This window comes from Mycteria americana, unplaced genomic scaffold (genome assembly GCF_035582795.1).
Source record: "Mycteria americana isolate JAX WOST 10 ecotype Jacksonville Zoo and Gardens unplaced genomic scaffold, USCA_MyAme_1.0 Scaffold_53, whole genome shotgun sequence".
Classification (NCBI taxonomy): domain Eukaryota; kingdom Metazoa; phylum Chordata; class Aves; order Ciconiiformes; family Ciconiidae; genus Mycteria; species Mycteria americana.
This window is the reverse complement of record NW_027445639.1, coordinates 728,166-741,848: the sequence shown is the minus strand read 5'-3', so window position 1 is coordinate 741,848 and position 13,683 is coordinate 728,166. Positions and strand designations below refer to the sequence as shown.

Sequence of the window (13,683 nt, the reverse complement as noted above, 5' to 3'; positions counted from 1 at the left end):
GAGGTTGGATTAGGGACCTCCAGAGGTCCTTTCCAGCATAAAATTTTCTGTTTCCATGATCTGGGTTTGTGTGGTTTCTGATGCACTCCTCACCTCCTGAGCCTGTGGTCACGCTGGCACCTCATCCTTGGCTGGCCGTGTTCTGACTGATGCTCGGAGGAGGCAGATTCCCGGCTGGGAATCCTTCCCCCTTCTGCCTGTCCTTGCAGGTTGGGTTGTCGCACCCTCTGCCCTGGCTGTGTCTTTGCGTGGTCTCAGTGGCGTTGAGCTGCAGGGGAAAAGAGGGGCAGAGAGTCTGGAAGTAACTCTGGAAGGTGGCTGGGATATGGAAGCTGCAGAGAATAATTTTGGGCCCAATGGGTGAGAATGCAACTCTTGTGCGAGCTGAGCAGCTCCTGGAGAGCTTCTCGGGCAACCTGTCCTCAGAAGAGAGGTGACTGCCTTTCTCTCTTTGCAGCCGCAGGTGAACGTAAGTGCACGCTGCTTAATGAGCCCTTTCCTTCCTTCCTCCCCTCTGTAACGTGGTGTCCCAGAGGATCTACGAGCGAGGTGTTGTACTGCAGTGCTGTCCAGGCTGGGGCATGAAGTGCTCTGTGGTGATCTTGGACCTGGCGGCAGACTAGACTTTGGTGGCAGCTTCAGATATCATTGCCCAGTCAAGGTTTCTCCTGTAGTGAACACAAAAATGCAAAGGTTCATGTACTAAGCTAATTTTTTCTGTCTTTCAGGCCAAAGGGGCTCCCAGAAAGACCAAAATCTTGGAGGACGATTCATCATTGAAGGAAAACGAGGGTCTGCTTGCTCAGAATGAATATGAAGAAGACAGCTCAGATGAAGAGGTAGGACCCATTGCAACTTTTTCTTTTATACGTGGATACGAGGTAGAGGTGGTGGATTTCCCTCTCCGTGCTGGCTTCTCTGCGAGCTCGAAGGGAGGGGATATGGTCAAGCAGCGTTGTCCCTGGAAGAGAATTTGCTGCTAAGGCAGGCCAGAGGCAGCAAGGCAGGGCTCTTGAGGAGACCCTTGGTGAGGGTACGTTGCTCGAGTGTGTCTCTTGGAGCATCTGGGGCAGCCGAGAGGAATGTCCCATCCACCTTGGAAAGGACAGTGCTTCCCGTATGGGAAGAACCTCCCTTCCGCCCTTCCTAGAAGTCGCACAACAAGCGCTGTCTTTGCCCAGCTTGGAGCTGGGGCTTTCAGCCCGGGGTCAACAGAGGGTTTCTTCAGGCGTTTAAAAGGTGACTGAGCCTCGTCTGTGGCCCCTGGGGTTCGTTCGCTGTTCAGGGAACCTCTCCGAGTTTCGTGCGTTGGAAAAGATTGGAAACCGCTTGTTGCGGAAGATAGCGGGATCTCAGCAGTAAAATGCCCCCAGGGTTTGGTTGTTCCAGACAAACTTCATTGCCTTTCTTAATCATCTGCTAAATCAATTAATGCGACTGGCGTCAATCAGCTGTTTCAGTAGAGGCCTGGGGTCGGGATGGAGGGATTGCCAAGGGCTGTGGGGGCGTTTGGATCTGGCCCTTACTGCTGGGATTTAGGTTCACCTGAAAGGGTACTGGGTAGCCTCATACATGACTTGGACAAATGCTCGGAGAAGCCTCCTGGGCGCCGGTTAGGTGGAATATTTCAGCCTGTCTCCTCCTTAACCGCTGAGAAGTAACAGAGCACAGAAAATCCTGCGTGACCGGGCAGGTGAAGAACCACCCGATGCCCGCTGCACGCTGCGAGCGCTCTGAGCGAGGAGCTCCGACAGCTCGCTCGCGTGGGGCGCCTGGCTGGCGTGGGACGGCCGCGGGTGCGGGGGGAACGTCGGGAGTGACGGCAGCATAGCACCCGGGGCCGGGGCCGGGAGTTTTCTGAGTGGGGATGGGAGCGGGACTCTTGGCCGTACACCCAGCTTCAGGAGAGCTCTTTGGCATCACTGACGGTTCAAAGGGTCTAGGCTCGCGTTTGCCGGTGCTTTGAGGGATGCATCTGTTCCTGTTTCAGTCCCAGCGGAGGGAGGGGGAGGATTGGGTGCCTGCCGGCCTTTCTGGTCCAGCGCGGGCCCGAAAGGTTAGATGTTAGAGGCCCACCTGGGCTAGCGCTGGAGCTGCCGGCAGTCCCTGCCCCCGGGTCTGGAATAGAGATTTAGAGAGAGGGGAAATATATGACTATAGAAAACATACACTTGTGTAATGTCTCCAGCATAACCCAGGAAAAAAACCCTTTCATGCAGGAATTCAAGGTCTCTCTCTCCCCAGCTGGTCCTGCTTCAGGGCCCCGGTGGGGGGAGCGCTGATTCAGAACCTGTTGACATCAGAGCAGCTTCCAGTGGCTTTGTTCCTTGTTCCCCGTTCCCAGCCCCCTGCCCTCCCTCTGTAATTGTATTTATCTCTCTTCCATAAGAACCCTGATGCTTCTGCTTCCTGCGGCTGGGATGCGCACACTGCCTGCTTTGTGCTCGCCTCCACGAGGAGCATCGCCCAGCGCTTGTCTCTTGCTTTGTGTCTTGGTGGCCCAGAAGCGCTGGGAGGGGAGGGCAGCACCCCCCGGTCCAGGCAGGGGCAGCTCGGACGCGAGTAGGGCCAGGAAAACACTTTCTTGCTGAGAATAGGATCTGTATTTTTTTTTATTTTTCATTGTCTCTTTTTTCTGTTGAGACCTAGCTTGCATCGCAGCCTCATCCCAATTAACGTGTAGCCTCGTCCTAATTAAAGTCTTCCTGAAATGCGGCGCTTTAGTGCGTTGCTCTTCAGGAGGGCACTGAAGACGCGTACTTCCATTCCTCTGGGTTGTTGGTGCCGGCTGGGAGGGAGCGCGGCCCAGCCCCACCAGCGGGCACCCGTGCTTCTCCCGCAGCCCGTGGTTTCGGTCAGCCTGGCCGGGGTGGGAACCGCGGCAGCCGGTTTCAGTGCCGGGTGTCGCCTCGTTACCCTCTCACTCGTCCCTTGTCCGGTGGTCCGCGGGCCAGCCGTGTGTCGGGGGGTGGCTACGTGCAGAACTGGGCTTCGGAGGGTGCACAGCGTGCCGTCTGCGTCCGCCCACCCCTGCTGACCGTGCCACCGGCCTCACACGGGTGTGTGGCTTCACCGCCTCTAAGCGAGGCAGCAAACGGCAGTGTTTTGCAATGAGACCGTGGGCTTGGGGTGGGACACCTCCTGGGTCTGCCACCCTTGACGCTGGAGCGTCCAGATCCACCCTTCTGTGAAAGGCAACGGGATCCCTCCGGATGTCCCAGCCCGGGGATTAGCTGCGGGTACAGCCTGAACCGGGCACCTTGAGAGCAGAGCGGGGAGAGCACGAGGAAGGTGGAGCTGGCGTGGCCTCAGCACCCCCTTTCCTGCCGGACTGGGGGTCCCAGCCTTCGTCCCTACGTCGGGGTGGCAGGGCCCTGCTGGGGCATGGCACAGGGCTGCAGGAGCGGACCGTCCCTGGGCTCTGGTCGCTGCTGTGGGGCTCCGGGGGAACACCCAAGAATTTTGGCAGCCTCTGGGTAGAGATTATGATTCTGTGATTAAGCCTTGTGCTCCCTGACTGTATCTATCTCCATGATCATTGTCTCCGACTTGATATCTTCAATGGTGGCAGCTCTAAATGTTATTGATAGGCAGTGACCCCCTTGTGCTTGTTCATACCGTGGCGTTCAGCAGCGGCGAGCTCCGGCAGTCGGGTGCCGCTGTGGGAAGGTGTCCCTGTCCCCTTTGGCTCCTTCCCCTGCCGCTCTCCCCGCCGGTCACGCTGGTGGGTGCTGCTCAGCGCAGACCCCAGCCGGGAGCACCCTGGGTGCAGCGCAGGGTGCTCCCCAATTCCCCTTTGCTTGGCTGCGTCTGCAAACCTCTAACCGGGCGCCTGCGTCCGCAGCTGACAGCGCAGCCTGCCCTATCGCTCCGCTCCCAGCAGTGCCCACGGGATCGCTCCCTAAACCAGCGCGGTTTGGGAAAACATCCGGTGCCACCGCTGGCGCAGCCGGTGCCCCAGGGCGCGCCGCCGCTGTGCCGGCTGTCACTCACCCGCCGGCGGCGGGCTCTGAGCTTGCGCGCTCTCCCCTCCGCCTGTGCGTGGGCTTCGGAGCTCTTTAATAAAGAATAATAGCTCAGACCTGCTATGCCCCTGTGTTTAGCACAGACTAAATTTCTTCTAGCTGTGCTCCCGCTCACTTGGCAGCTGCCGGCGCTCAGCCTGGCCGGGCGCCCGGGCTGGTCTCTGCCGTGTGCTCTGAGCAGAGACACAACAAAATAAATTGGTTTCCTGGCCGGGGCGGGTAGGGGAGCCCGTGTCGCACGCAGGGCCCTTTCCCTGTGCCCGGCGGGCAGGGTCCCCGCGCCGGGTGGCACGAGAGCCCCGGTGCGCGCAGGCCGGCCGCCGTGCCGGTGCTGCCGGGGAGCCGGTCCCCACGCCAGGCCCCCCAGCGATCCCTTCGGCGCTCGCCGCACAGCCCGGGCGTCCCTTCCTCTCGGCCGCTCGGAGATGAATGGCCGTGAGCTGCAGAGGCTGTCAGGGTCTCGCTGGGAGGAAGCAGTTTGGGGCTTTTGTTTGGTTCTGTTTCCTCCCGCAATGACTATTCCATATGTCAGTGGATAATGAATGAAGGCGCGTTGAGTGCTCCTCGGTGAGCCGGCGGCTGTTCCAAGCCCACTTCCCTCCTCCGCAGCGCAGCTGACCCGGGCGGGGGGGCTCAGCGGCTGGCCGGGCTGAGGGAGCTCTTCTTTCAGTAGCTGATTAGCCAAGAGAGAAAAAAAATCCTGCAGAATGTGCTGCTGGCAGACAGCTCCTTCAACTCATCGCTCCGTGTGTGTGTGCGCGCCTGTGCGTGCGCTTCCCGACCTGCCTGGCTCCAGCAGATGCTCCAGGCTTCCCACTCGCCGGCTGCGTTAACCGCTTAGCAAATCTCCCCCGCGAGCGTGTCTGGCCGGGCAGCCGCGCGTGCTCGGCCCCGTCTGATGGCCACGAAGGTGCGAAAGGAAGGGCTGCGAGGAGCCTGGGATTCGGGCTTGGAGCGGGAAGGGAGGCAGTGCCGCCGGGATGGAGCTGAGCGCGTCGGAGCCGGGAGAGGAGTGACCCTAGGGGTGCTTTGCCACCAGCCTGGTGGGCTTGGCCTCTCTCCGGTGATGTGGCAGGAAGGTCGGGGCTCCCCTCTGCCCCGACGGCCCTGCAAAAGCTCGTGGGTACCCCGGGGCAGAGCCCAGAGGGGCTCCGACCCCAGCCGGGCACTCCCAGGCTGTGCCCACCACCATGACCCCCCCTGCTCCAGCTTGCCCAGGGGAAGTGGATGAGAGCAGGTTCCCAAATCGTGCCGGCTGCTCGGCGGGCGAGCGTTTCTGCTGCTGAACTCAATATTTTTTATTTTCCTGCCTTTTTCTGTTGAAGGGAAAGTACATCCTAGCGTTGCTGTGTCCTTTCCAAAACGCGCCTGTTTGTCTTGGGGAGCACCGATGCGCTGCGGTTGTTTTATATGCTGAGAAGGGGGTAGGGCAGGGAGCTTTAGAGAGAGCCTGCACTTCCAGGTGAAGAGATCGCCCTAACCCGCATTTACCTCTGCTAAAGGATGTGGCTGTAGGGGTGGCACGGGCTCCTTTGTGCCGTCCTGGGCTCCCAAGTAATCAGACGCTCACGGAAACAAAGTTCTTGGAAAGTACCCGGTGAAAGCGTCTGCTGCTGTGCTCGGCATCAGGAAGGAGTTGGAAATGGGATGCGAGAAGGAAAGCACTGAAAGCTTCGTTACAGCCCGTCAGTGAGGTCCTCCAGCTGCAGTGCCATGCCCCATTTCCATTATTCCGTTTTGAAAAGAGGTAGGGAGAGAAAAAGGAGCTCCAGAGATGGATAGCAGGGATAATTGGTGGCCTGGGGGGAATCTACAGATGAAGAGATGTGAAAAGACAAGATTTGTGTAGTTTGGAGGCGAAGCAGAGTCTGAGAGGACACAATAACAGGATGTAGAAGGTAGCACGGGGGGATATTTGACAAGATGAAAAGGCATCAGATTTAAAACTGAAATGGCAGAAGAGGGACGCGCGCACCATGCAGACGGATTATCTTACACGCCGCTGGCCTGCGGATTTCATGGCCGTGAGATGCCGGTGGTGCCAAACGTTCGCTTTGCAAACATTAAGGTTTGCTGATACTAATGTGAATAACAAGAACAGCTGGAGCTACGGCGTTATAAAATAAAATTGATGCTCTCAGGACCTTGCGGATCAAAGCCTGGTCCCTAAACCGTACACCCTGGCGAAGCTCCCCGTCTGTGCCCGGGGCAGCTGGTGCTGCTGGGTGGGGGGAGCCTCCTGAGCAGGCTGGGGTGACGGGGCGAGAACAGCAAAAGGCAAGGACAGGGATAGCCGGGAGCCGTTTCGCCTCCAGCTCGGCGGAGGGGAGGGAGGTCTCTGCGGTGCTGTTGGCAGCGATCTTCTCTCCAGCCAGACCCGACCAGGCTTTGGTCAAGTGCCACCACCGAAGGTGGTCTTCACCGCTCACCGGGGCGTTTGGAGTTCCCATGGATTTCCTGATAAAAGGCATCGTAGGGGCTGGGGGAGAGACCTCGGCTGCGGCACTTTCTGCTTTGAGTGCCAGCTGGGCAGAGACGGAGGGGCCCGAGCCTTGCTTCGTGCCCTTGCCTGCCATCTTTCCCTGCTCCCCGGTGAAGAGGTGGGAGGTTTCGGGACCGACCCCACGCCTGCGTTTCGGTGCCCGGTGGCTGTCCGCGGGGCCTCTGCGGGACGGCAGGGCTCACCCGGGAGGGGAAACGTCAGCAGCTGCGAGCGGCTCGGGCACTCGCTTGGGTTTCTAGCATTTGCAGCCAGAACGGAAAGTTTCCGTGCGCTGTGTGTGATGGAGGGTGGGGAAATCGGGGCTGGAGCTGCCGGACCGCCAGCGCGGAGGCGAGCCCCTTCCCCACGCTGCTGCCGGCGATGGGTCGGCCCTCGCCACGCATCCCCCGGCTGCGTCCTGGCCTCGCCGGGCTGGCGCGCGTGGATGGAAAGTCGGCTGGCTCCGCGCGGCCCCTTGGCGTGGGACCGTCCCCGGCAGGCTGGCCTGGCAGGGGTTTCTCTCCAGGTCAGGATTAGGAAGACCTCGAGGTCCAGGCGAGGCTGGTGGAGAGCAGAGGGGAAAGCCACCAATTAACGGGTGCCGATACAATCATAAAAAAAAAAGAGCTAAATTACTCTGTCTTTTGGCTGCCCCAAACTTGATATTTAAAGCGTTTGTAAAGCAGCTCAGTTGGGGCAGGAAAGGCTTTTTCCTTCTGGAAGGAATGACATCACCGAATACACTTAAACGATCAGGTCCCTGACCCAAAGAGAGCGAGAAACCCACAACAACTTTCGGCTGATGAGTGGAAACTTTTCTTTCTTTCTTTCTTCTTTTTCTTTCTTTTTTTTTTTTTTTTTCCATTTACTTTCCCCCTCTGCGTGCTGGGTCTGTGCACTCTGCTGCGGCTCAGCTTACGGCCCGTCCTTTCCAAAGCGAGCTGACGTCTCTCCGAGCGGGCTCCTGCGATCGGGGCGACCTGGGAGCTGCGGGGAGGCCTCATCCGCCCCTGCCCCGCACTTTGCCCTGGCCCAGGATCCTGCTGGGAATTGAACGGCTGCGCTCGTGTTCGTGGTGCAGCGTGGCGGGGCCGAGCGCGAAGGTGCGTGCAGCCGGTGGGGCATCGCGCCGAGGCTGCCGCTGCGGTGTGAGCTCACTGCTGCCGGCAACACCTGCTCGGTAAGGTTGAAATTGCCTTTTGGCGGTGCTGTCTGCATCCCGTTTTCCCTCCCAGGGCCCAACCGCAGCATCAGGTTCCCCTTGCACAGGGCTGCCAGCTGCTCCGTTGGCAGCGCGGGCTCCCTGCCAGGTACCCACGGCCTCCGTGAGCAGGCAGTGGAGGCAGGAATCAGCCTACCCTAAATCCAGGACAGACAAGGCTGAGTGTTCCCCTGGCCCCAGCTTAGACAGCGGAGTCCCGCACCACCTCACCGGGTCTGGCAGTGTCCCCTGCTTCTCCCGCTCCGGACAGCGTGGCCCTGGCGGGACTCGCACCACGGACCCCCCAAACTCGGCGTGACCCGGACCGTTCGTGCTGCGCCCTGGCTACCCGCAGCGCCCCTGCACCAGCCGTGGCATCCAGAGAGCCAGCGAAAGGCGCGCCAGCCTCCTCGCTGTCTGTTCCTGCCAGGATGGCAAGTGCGGCGTGCTCCCCACGCCTTCGCTGAGCGACTGATCCCTCCGCTGACTCGGCTGGCAGAGCCTTCCCTCTGGGAAGCCAGGGATCCTGGTTACAGTTCAACCAACAACTTGTCTCTTTCTGGAGGAGCAGCCTGTCTGGGTGCCTCGGAAGCGTGGCCCTCGGCCAGAAGCGTGGGCATTTCCCTCTGGGCAGGGACCCGCGCGGCAGCCCCGGCGCTGGGGTCGCTGCTCTGCTGCCCCAAGCTCGGGGGCTGGCCTCGGCCTCCCTCCTCTTCAAGCGGAGGGGTCTGGGGACATGTGCATCTCCAGACCTGAATCGCTGGCCGCTGTTCCAATGTCCCACTTCATTAGGCTCGGCTCCGCTCCGGGTACTAGAGAACGTGCAGAGGAAGCAGGAGGCTGCTCGGCCAATTCAGGGGACCGGGGTGGGTTGGTTTGTTAGGCCAGGGCTAACGCTCCAGCCCAAAGATTCTTTTCCTCAAGCTGTAACGTGCCGAGCAGATACTTGCTACCCATTTAAATGGACGGTGCTGATACTTGCTAACAGACGCACGCATCTCCAGCTTTGCAAATCCATTTTCCGCTCCTGGTGACAGTGTCCAGTGCTTCTTGCCCCAGTGCCTGCGTTGGACCCTGCGTCTCCTGCTCATCAGGTCCTCGCTACCGTGCTGCCTGTCGGCCGAGCGTGGTTTTGCCTGCGCTGTCCGCACGGTGCCCGGCGCGGAGGCTGCCCGCCCTTCGTCGGAGAGCCTGTGGTGCAAACCGGCACCCCTCCGGCAGCACCTGCAGGGAGAGAGCTCGTGCCTCGATCTCGCCCGCAGTGGTGTTTGGCTTTTACAGCCCCGACTGTGTCAGCGGTGTCAGGGAGCTTTTTGGGAAGATTCCGGGGTTTGCTGTGGTGACTCTTGATGCCTAAGATAGTGCTTAGAAATGTGGGTTTTTATACATATATATATATATAAATGAAAAATGGTTTCTATATATAAAAATATAGGGAAGGCTCTTTGCAAACTGATATTTCACTGCCAGACTTGGGGCTGACGGCTGGCTCCCGAGGGAGCTTCGGAGTGGCCTGTGCCCGCTGGGATTCCTCTGAGCACACGTCAGCTGGGTGTATCTGAAGCTTAGCTCTGAGGCCAGAAAGGAGATACGTTGGAGTTGGCAGGAAAGGAGAAGTGTCCAGACAGTCAGGGCTGTTGGGAAGAGAGGCGCATGACTCAAGTGAAAAACAGCACGGGCACCCTTATTTTCCTGAGACGTGTATTGTCGAGCGTGGACAGGCAACCTGGGGGCGAGCAGGGCATGGAAACAATTATTTGGACTTTGCCTTCAGAGAGTTGTGCTTTCAGAAGGCTTTTAACATATTAAAAAAAAAAAAAAAAAAGCCTGTTGAACTCCCAAGCCGTAAAGAAATTTGACAAAATAGCTAATAACTCAGCGCCAGCCAAAAACCCCCAAAAGAAACCAAAAAACAAGTGCTGATCGTCTGTGCTACCCTGGTGATGGTTTCTTCCTCGATGCTGCCTAAAGATAATACAGGGGCACTGGTGGCAACAACCAAGTTGAACGTTTGGCCTGGTTGGTTTTGGTGGGGTTCGGGCTTCAGCCGTGGAGCACGCGACGGTGACGCTGGAGGAGGGGAAGGGACGTGGAAGTCATCCAGCTGACTGCGGGACAATCCTTGGGATTTGCAGCTACAGCAGACCTGCGTGCAGCGAGCGCACGGCGTTGCTCTTAAGTCATGGCAAAGGGAACTTTGTGGATGCCTGGTGAATTAAAATCCTCATTCAAAGCCAGCCAGGTCAGTTTATAAATTCCTAACCGTCTCCTGGGGAAAAAGCAGGAGACCTGCACTCAGCAAGCAGAGCGTTTAGAGCAGAGCTTGCAGGTGAGCAGGAAGGGTCGCCCCGGGGTTGGGACGCTGCCCTGGGAGCCGGGGCGGTGGATTTGGCCGATGGCGTTGGTCTGCCCGTGGCTTCCTGGGGAAAGGGCAAGGTGGGAAAGGGCTTTCCTGTGCAAAGTCTGCACCTCCATTCCCCGTCACTGAACGGGTGCTGACGCTTCCCCGGTGTCTTGCCTCTTCTCAGGCTGTCCTTGGGGCCAGACGTTTCTCACCTGTGGTCTCTGGGCGCTGTCATAATCCCAGTAACGGGTGGTCCGGGAATTGCTCAGGGAACCTTTAGCTCGGCCGCTTTGCCGTGTCCTTGGGGCAAGAGTGCCAGCTCGGCCCGGCGCGGGCTGCTGCGTGCCCGGCTCTGGGCAGGGATGCTCCGTCGCTGCTCCATCACCTCCGGGCCGGGGGCAAGGCAGCTGCTGTAAGTCCTGGGCTTGCGGACCTGAGTCCGGTCCCTCCTTCCTCTCGCTCACGGTTCTGTCGCAGGCTGGCCTCACGGATTTTTTTCATTTTTTTTTTCATCCCTCCCTATCCAGTAGCACAACTTGTCCAAAAAAACACCGCTCAACTTAACTTCAATTCCTGGAAAAACTCTGGAACAAAATAATCAACCCCTCTGCAAACCTCTGGAAGATAGCGAGCGGACTCGTAACTGCCAACTTAGACAAGTCTGTCAAAACAATCTCACTTCCTTCTGCAACAGGGGAGCGACGTCTGAGCGGGGCAGGGCGGTAGGTGTCAGTGACAGGAGCCTCGGGAGCCTGCTGGCGTTGCCCCACGTCTTTCTGTGGCTTCATGGGAGAGTCTGGGTGAAGCTTTTGCACGTGGGCGCCCAGCTGGCAGGGGCTCTTGGTGGGGCATCAGCATCCAGGGCTCGTGGGGAGGGCGGGGGGCTGCATTCGCCGGTCCCGCGGGGGTCTGCACTTGTCTGTCACCCGCATCGTGACTTCTATTAGTGACTGCATGGTGGAGAGGAGGGTGTGCTTATTAAAAGACGCACTGGTAAATGGGTAAGGGGTACGGTGGAGGACAGCAAATGCCAGCAGCTGTGCCAATATACTGCACCTTGAATCCTGTGTTCAGTTTTGGGCACTACAAGAGAGACATGGAGGGGCTGGAGCGTGTCCAGAGAAGGGCAACGGAGCTGGGGAAGGGTCTGGAGCACAAGGCTGATGGGGAGCGGCTGAGGGACTGGGGTTGTTCAGCCTGGAGAGGAGGAGGCTGAGGGGAGACCTCATCGCTCTCTACAGCTGCCTGAAAGGAGGGGGTAGAGAGGTGGGGTCGGGCTCTTCTCCCAGGTCACAAGTGATGGGACGAGAGGAAACGGCCTCAAGTTGCGCCAGGGGAGGTTTAGACTGGATATTGGGAACAATTTCTTCCCCGAAAGGGTTGTCCAGCACTGGCACAGGCTGCCCGGGGAAGTGGGGGAGTCCCCATCCCTGGGGGTATTTAAAAGCTGTGTGGACGTGGTGCTCGGGGACGTGGTGTCGCGGTGGCCTTGGCCGTGCTGGGTTAACGCTTGGACTCGATGATCTTAAAGGTCTTTTCCAACCTAAACGATTCGATGATTCTATACTACAAGATGTGCTGCTGCTGCCGCGTAGGTGGTGTCCTGCAAAGGAGAACACAGGCCGATCGTGAGCGACAGCATCACGCTGTTGTGAAGAAGGTGAATGCTGAGCAGCGCCGTCTGAGCAGGCTGCTGCTGCAGCACCCCCGCAGCTTCTGCTCTGCTCAGCATGGACGTGGTCTTGGCTGGAAAGGGAGTCCTGCTTCCGTGCTGCTCCTCAGAAGGGGGCCCTAACCGGAGGGCACGAGAGCAAGCACTGAGAAGTTCTCCCTTGGGTTTCGACCGGAGGTTTTTAGCCCCAAGGAGAGATGGCTGAGAGCCAGCGTCCAGGGCTGGGCTCCCCAGTACAAGAGAGGCACAGACTGACTGGAGAGAGTCCAGCACAGGGCCACCAAGATGCTGACGGGACTGGAGCATCTTCCATACGAGGAGAGGCTAAGAGGGCTGGGACTGCTGAGCCAGGAGACAAGGATGTCCTCAATGTGTGTAGATCCCTGATGGGAGGGAGTGAAGCTGAGGGAGCCCGGCTCTTCTCAGGAGTCCCCGTAGCCAGGGCAGGGGGCAAAGGGCATGGATTAAAACCTGTTAAATTCCCTCAGAACATCAGGAAACACTTGTTGACTGTGAGGATGACCGAGCACTGGCACGGGATGGTGGAGTCTCCATCCTTAGGGATATTCAAAAGTCATCGGGACACGGTCCTGGGCAACCAGCTCCTGGTGACCCTACTTGAGCAGGGGGTTGGACTGGCTGATCTCCAGAGGTCCCTTCCACCCTAAACAAACGGAACCCTGCTCAGTGAGTCCGTGAACAGGCTGGTTCCCGTGAGCTGAAGGTGGTTCAGCGTGGGGCAGAACAGGGTGAAGGAGACGGGTCGCCTCGGCTGAAGCACGCGCACGTGTTCACGTGTGCGCTCGTGTGTTCTGACGTGCTCGGCAGCACTTTGGGCAAACCCCTACGCTGCTTCTGCTGCCTTTCCTCTCCGCTGCTGTTGCTGCTGCTGCCGCGTTGGCTTTCATTTCATCCCAATATGCAGCATTTGGGGTTTTTTCTCTCAAGCAGGGGTAAGATTTTGGAGCTTGGCTGTTCAGCTGGGTGATTAATGAAGGCGGGTTTGGGGTCTGCCTTCCCCCAAAGGGGCCGTTTTCTGGCCATGCCCATTTAATGGGGCAAAGTCAGCAGTTGCTGGCTCTGCTGCAGAGTGCTGTTGGGCTTCCAGGAGCAAGCCCCGGCTTTCTGGGAGCCCGTGGGGGCTCTCGGGCATCTCTCTGCCATCCCCAGAAGGGGCGGTTATTTTTAAAGGGAATTTAAAGGGCGGTTATTTTAAAGGGAATTTTTAAAGGACCTTTTGGCCTGCAGTTGGGCTGGGTGTTGGGGATGTGGGGGGTCAGCCGGCATGGCCCTTCCTGTAACCCAGGCCCGGGGACACGCACGGCGTGCCGGGGCTCAGCATCCCTCCGGACAGTCCCTGGGGGCAAGGGAGGGGTCTCCTCCCTAGCAGAAGGGGCTGTGCCTGCTTTGGGAGGGTGCTGGCTCCGGCGTGGGGCGTCAGCACCGCTCTGCAGAGGCAGGAGCTGTCCCAAGCAAAATGCGGGGCTCCGCAGCCCTTGGGGATCGTTCTTCCCCAGCCAGAAACACGGGGCCCGTCCAGGGGGGCAAAGGGCCAGACCCTCGGGCGGGGGGGGTGGCAGTCCCCGAGCTGAGCCCGCTGCGCTCCGGCCCCTGCAGTAGCCGCATCGCCGGGGGCCCGGCGCGATCGGAAGCGTCGGTCTGTGCCTGCGCTCGTCTCCGGGGCTCGGCTGTAACTCTAGAGCACGCGGAGCCGCTGCCGAGCGCCTGTTTGTGTGTCCGGGAACCACGCGTCGCTTTGCTCTGCAGCCAAACGCCGTTAATGGCTTCTGCCGGCTACCGAACTGACAGCTGCCAGAGGACTTGGCCTCGGCCCCCCGCTCCCAGAGCGTGTCCCCACTTCCCTCTGCATCCCACCCCAGCTGCAAGGCTCGCTCGCAGCCTGCGCTCTGGCAGCGGGGCTCTTTCTCATGTTTCCTAAGCTTCGGAGCGATCCCTCTT

General features: G+C 59.2%; 1 protein-coding gene across 2 annotated transcripts in view; it reads left to right on the top strand.

Annotated features, from left to right (window-relative positions):
• The window catches only part of BOP1 (BOP1 ribosomal biogenesis factor), a 69,657-nt gene that overhangs the window by 14,146 nt on the left and 41,828 nt on the right, over positions 1-13,683 (top strand). For both annotated transcript variants that reach the window (XM_075490359.1, XM_075490360.1), the window contains exon 3: positions 729-839. In XM_075490359.1, the coding sequence (XP_075346474.1) occupies positions 729-839 (111 nt within the window). The remainder of the gene's footprint in view (positions 1-728; positions 840-13,683) is intronic.